This window comes from Populus euphratica, unplaced genomic scaffold (genome assembly GCF_000495115.2).
Source record: "Populus euphratica unplaced genomic scaffold, PopEup_1.0 scaffold3680.1, whole genome shotgun sequence".
NCBI classification, from domain to species: Eukaryota; Viridiplantae; Streptophyta; class Magnoliopsida; order Malpighiales; family Salicaceae; genus Populus; species Populus euphratica.
In genome coordinates, this window is record NW_011503490.1 from 1 (window position 1) to 5,715 (window position 5,715).

Below are 5,715 nucleotides of genomic sequence, written 5' to 3' on the forward strand. Positions count from 1 at the left end.
GAAAAAAACTGGACCTATTGACATGGAGTCCATTTCCCCTCTGAAAAGCGAAAGCGATCCCTGTCCAAGTATGAATAAATAAGCCACTGACATCACCCAAGTTCTTCTCTTGGTTAGCCCCAAAAGGCATTCTTGGGATTTGTTCGAGGAGAAGAATCCTCCACAATTCCAACATAAGCAAGCAAGTGGCATAGAAAATTATGAACCTTGCCTTTGGTGAACAGAACTGATATCTACTGAAAGGGAAAGGAGACTTCCTAACCACCAAAACCAAAATGTGAGATTAAGTTGATGGTTAGACCACCCAAAGGAAGAAAGTAGCACCTCTGGCTTACTAGACTCAACAAAAGAATTTGGTCATCCATTTTTATCTTTTCTCTTAAACTATATATAATGCCTTCCTTGTCTAGGCCTCACATCATAGTTGCTCCATTCATCCAGTCCCAATCTCTCTATTCTCTTTTGTCAGCATGGCTTTGCAAAGTGAAGACAAACTTGAGGTTGGATACTGTAGCTTACAGCCAAAGACAAGGAAATTGGTTCTTTTGATGCTAAGGGTGCTTGCATTTTTTGCCACAGCAGCTGCAACAGTTGTGATGGGACTCAACAAAGAAACTAAAACTCTTGTGGTTGCCACTGTTGGGAGTACCCCGATAAAAGCCTCTCTCACTGCCAAGTTTCAACATACCCCAGCATTTGTGTAAGCCTTGTTAACTCATTTACTTTGCAAGTACATAAACATAGGAATTAGGATGCAGATGTTCAATATTCCTAATTAAGTGTCTAAGATATGGTGTGCAGGTTCTTTGTGATAGCTAATGGATTGGCTAGTATCCATAACTTGGTGATGATTATGGGGGACCTTTTTGGACAGAAGCTTGATTACAAAGGGCTGCGCCTTGCCATGATTGCCATCTTAGATATGGTATATTCTCAGAACATTTCTCCTTCCAAAAAGAGAAAAACTGTTTATTAACCAAAATATATCTTGCCTAAATGTTTGCAGATGACAGTGGCTCTGGTTTCTGGAGGGGTTAGTGCTGCAGCTTTCATGGCTGAGCTAGGCAAGAATGGAAATTCACATGCAAGGTGGAACAAGATCTGTGACAAGTTTGAAACCTTCTGTGACCATGGTGGTGGTGCACTCATTGCTTCCTTTGCTGGTCTTATTCTCATGCTGATTATTAGTGTGATGTCTATCATCAAGCTTCTAGTTAAACCAAAACCAGATAGTACCATTGTAGTCCCATAATGTAGTGGACTAAATGAATCCTTTCACTTTGCATCATTTTCTGTTGCGTGTGTATTACTCTTGAGAATAATCAACAATGTAGCCTCCAACCTTCTTTAGTTCCAAGAATTGTTACATTGGCCAGAGAAATGCTATCTAGTTGCTTTTAACAACTATGCGACAAAGATAATTCCGTAAGAACATGAAAATGGCTTAATTCTAAGGCTAAGAAAAATCTTCTTATAACGAGCTCTTGGACTTGCACTTGTGATACGCGTCTGCGTCAATAAATATTACTGGAATACAAGTATGAGGTTGAAGATTTGTTTGAAGTTATAGCTGGTCGTCGCTGAATCGATCACACAGTTATGTATTCATTCGTTAGGTGCAATTATTAATTCTTGCCTAGCATTTCTCCAAATCCCATGTTCTATGTGGCATGCAGATGAGTTTGCGTCTGCGGCTCTGGTATCTAGAGGGGCTAAAGCCCGCAGCTTTAATGCAGAGCTAGGGAAGAATGGTAATTCGCATGCAAGGTGGAAGAAGATTTGTTGAGTTTTGAAACCTTCTGTGACCTTGGTGGTGGTGAAGCCATTGCTTTCTTCGCTGCCCTTCTTCTCATGCTGAGCATTAGTGAATGTTATACATGATCAAGCTTCTAATAAACAAAATTCTGAAGTAGCTTTGTAATAATTAAAGAATAAAGAACGTTGTCCTCCCAGACTTGTTTTTAGTTTCAAGAAGTATACAGTGGGCTGAAATGCTTTGTTCCTTTAAACAAAAATGCCAAAAAAGTTGAATTTGCTGGTACGAAAAAATTCTCTGGTGCCAAGACCAAGAAAAATCTTCTCTTATCTACTCTGTGCAAGTGAGTATTTCAATACTCTTACTTGATAAAATCTTTACCTCTATCGTGCTTCCATAGTCGACATAGATACGTAATTTATGGAACTCCCCTCTGCCTTGCCCTCTGCATTGCTTGAATTCGATTGATTGTCCGTACTATATGTTGCACATGAAAACGCTGGCTGTTTGAGCAATGGTAATTGTGCATCACTAGTTAACATCGATAGAACATCTGACATTGTAGGCCTATCGTTCACATTATCTTCTACGCATAGCAAGCCCACATGAATGCATCTCAACACTTGGTTTTCAGAGCAAGAATCCCTCAATGTTGGATCCACTAGCTCAAATTGGTTACCTTCTTTCCATAGCTCCCATGCCTGAAAACAAATTTAGTTGGTGCAAACATTGAAAGCTTACATGCAGAAGTACTATAATACCATATGCTTTTGAACAACATGAAATGAACTTACATATCCCACAAGGTTGAGAGGGGGATCCATTTGAAGAAGGCCACGATTTTTCCTACCGCTCACAATTTCCAACACCAAAACTCCAAAGCTGTAGGCATCAGATTTCACAGAGAAAATGCCTTCCATGGCATACTCAGGGGACATATAGCCACTGTGTTTGCCAAACAATTGAATTGTTAATGTACTGAAGAGTGAAGATAACTGAATGTTTTCAGTTAAAAAAAGAGCAGAGGAACATGAAGTTGTAGATTCATTGCTTACTAAGTTCCAACAATGCGGTTTGTGTTTGCTTCCAATTCATTAATCTTGAAAATTCTTGCCATACCGAAGTCTGAAATTTTGGGGCTAAGATCTTCATTTAGTAGTATGTTACTGGCCTTCAAATCCCTATGAATTATCCTTAATCTTGAGTACTTATGAAGGTATAGGAGACCTTGAGCTATCTCTTCAATGATTTTAAAACGTTTCTTCCAGTCTAACAGCTCTCTCCTTGATTGATCTGTATTCCAAAATAGAGGCAAAAGCTAGAAGATTCCAACAAGCATAAGGATCAACGTCTAAAAGCTTGGAATTTTAAATTTTGAAACATGTGAAAAAGCTCTTCGTAATGCTGCTTACCAAAGATAAATGAATCCAAACTTTTATTAGGCATGTACTCGTACACTAACATTTTCTCTTCCCCTTCAACGCAGCAGCCGAGGAGCTTGACAAGATTCGAATGTTGCAGATTAGCTATGAGTATAAGTTCATTTTTAAATTCCACAAGACCTTGTCTTGAAGTTCTTGATAGTCTTTTTACGGCTACTTCTCGACCATCTGGCAATTTTCCCTGAAATAAAATAGATCATTAATCCTACTTCAACATAAAATCAACAAGGTTTTCTTAATCCATTTCTTTGATGTTTTTTTTTCAAGACTACCTTGTAAACAGGTCCAAAACCACCCTGTCCAAGTTTATTCTTTGCTGAGAAAGAATTTGTCGCGGCCATGATTGTTGCAACACTATATACTTTCAAATTATGTCCCTTGTTTCCATCACTTTCGATCTCATGCGTGTCATTCATCGCATCCAATGTCATTAACTCATCCAGATACTTCTCTGCTTAGATTGATATGATAGATTAAGTTAATCTAAGAATTCATGAAGTTCTAATGCTTATAAAAAAAACTTCAGTAAACTTGTTTGTTGTTTAAAAAAGGTTACGTACCTCTGAGTCTTTGCCTTCTCCTGTACCACAAGATACCTGCTAGTGCCATTAATAGAAAAAATGCCACAGAAATTACAATCCATATCCAGATCCTTTCCCCTGATTTCACTGGAAAATTGAAGAAGAAAAATCAATGAGTTGTACTTTAAAAGTCAAAACAACGACGAGGAACATGTATGGGGATTAAAAAATCTTGCAGACAAAACAAAATCTGGACTGGTCTGAAGAGCATTACTTGCTGCTGGTTGTGTGTCTTGCACAATTACAAAGTATTGAATCGAACTGGCACTCAGGTCTCTCGTAAAGTTTCCATACCAAAATGTGCATCCAGTGTTGTTGGCATTACTGCCTCTAATATTAATGCCTGCACACCTACAGTCTTTCCAGCAGATTTCCCTGCAATCACTAATGCTGAGACTAGCATTATTATCATAAACTGCATGACCTCCCTCTACCAAAAAGTCACATGCTCTCAACTCATATCTGTCCCTACTACGGCATGTAGGTTCTGAATCCCATTTCACACATCCCATTTCTATGTTGTTTCCATTACAAAGGTTGCCTCCAGAAATTTGTTCATTGCTTTGCTCTTCTAGCCCCCCACCAAATTGCAGCAGCCACTTTGAAAATCCCGTCTTCGGAGGAGTTAATTTGTTTCTTGCCACCGTGAACATAAAGTAATCCTCATCAATGTTTGAAACGATAAGAAAAGTATAGTCGAGTCCGGGATTGGGCCGAAAAGTTTCAAAGCTGCCATTGCTCCTCAATGGTCCACTAGTCCAATAAATCTCTGTTCGTCGCTTAACAACTAATTCCTGTCTTTTGGGCTCCCACTCAAATGTGAAAGCACCCGAAGCTGGGACTAAGTCACTCATCCATGATGTAAGGGACCGGACTTTACCAGTTTTATGGTTGATTCCTAACTTCATTCCAGGCATGAAGGTGTCGGTAGGATCATCAAAGCTTTGCCATAAAATCTGATCGCTGCGAGAATTTGCATCTTTCACAACAAAATTACCTGAATCTTCTAACGTAGCTGTTAACTTTGTGGTGGCAGATCGAGTTGAGTAAAAATCAACAAGATTCCCACCTGAGTACGCAACTTTCATGGTTCCTGAATCCCCATCTATTTCAAGAACTCCCGAATCATCTGCTATAGGTTTGTCTCTATTAGCTATCCAGATGGGGTGGCTTGTATCATTTTGGTACCATATTCCCAAGTAGCTAGCATTGGACTCAGTAGAGCCAAGTCTTACGAATCCTAGGGTGAAGAGCCTATTTTTGGAGACAAGTCTTCTTGAAGAATCGAGGGTATCTCCACCTTGGTAGAGTGTGTCTGCTGCTAACGAAAAGGTGGGACAAAAGCAAACCAAAAAGATCAAGAGGATTTTGGATGAAAGAAGGCTTCTGCTAGCCATGGAGGAAAAAAAACCCAGAAAAATCTAGACATGTGATAGGATTGACATGTCTTAGTTTATGACTATTATGCTTGTATGTGGTTCTGGAGGGGAGGTTGAAATTTCCCGAGTCAGTCGAATGGCATAGTCTCCCCTCAGGTTCAATTTTTCCTAGCTAACATAATTGAATTTGGGATCCTTCTACGGTGATGCCTTCTTTTACCGGATTCTGAGCCCATAAATGAATCCTTGTTGTAGCTCGACTATTATTTATGGAATCCAATCATGGTCTAGAATGGTTCAAATCCTATGCCGCGACATTGAATGAGCAGTTTTTTGGAAATATTACACCCATTTCGAGCTTTTTTATAATTTAGAAACATTGCAAAATATGTTTCAGGAAATTTCTGTATACCATTTTAGAAAATGACTAGATTGTTGGCAACGGGTAGGCCCAAAATTTTCTGAATAAAAAGATGTTGAAGTGTTTCTAACTTCTTCTCGAGTAGAAATTAAAAAATTAATTAAAATATATGAAAGTTGATTTAATGTAATTTAAT

General features: G+C 38.9%; 2 protein-coding genes across 2 annotated transcripts; one reads left to right on the forward strand and one right to left on the reverse strand.

Annotated features, from left to right (window-relative positions):
- Nucleotides 1-405: 405 nt before the first annotated feature.
- Nucleotides 406-1,405, forward strand: LOC105119832 (CASP-like protein 1B2). Its single transcript, XM_011018026.1, has 3 exons — nucleotides 406-700; nucleotides 802-925; nucleotides 1,007-1,405. Exons 1-3 carry the CDS (start codon nucleotides 471-473, stop codon nucleotides 1,250-1,252), a joined length of 600 nt encoding a protein of 199 aa, XP_011016328.1. The 5' UTR covers nucleotides 406-470; the 3' UTR covers nucleotides 1,253-1,405.
- Nucleotides 1,406-1,883: 478 nt separating this feature from the next.
- On the reverse strand, nucleotides 1,884-5,498 carry LOC105119833 (G-type lectin S-receptor-like serine/threonine-protein kinase CES101). Its single transcript, XM_011018028.1, has 7 exons — nucleotides 3,994-5,498; nucleotides 3,759-3,866; nucleotides 3,471-3,649; nucleotides 3,169-3,379; nucleotides 2,812-3,049; nucleotides 2,551-2,701; nucleotides 1,884-2,457 (listed from the first exon to the last, which is right to left on the reverse strand). Exons 1-7 carry the CDS (start codon nucleotides 5,174-5,176, stop codon nucleotides 2,140-2,142), a joined length of 2,388 nt encoding a protein of 795 aa, XP_011016330.1. The 5' UTR covers nucleotides 5,177-5,498; the 3' UTR covers nucleotides 1,884-2,139.
- Between the last annotated feature and the right edge of the window lie 217 nt (nucleotides 5,499-5,715).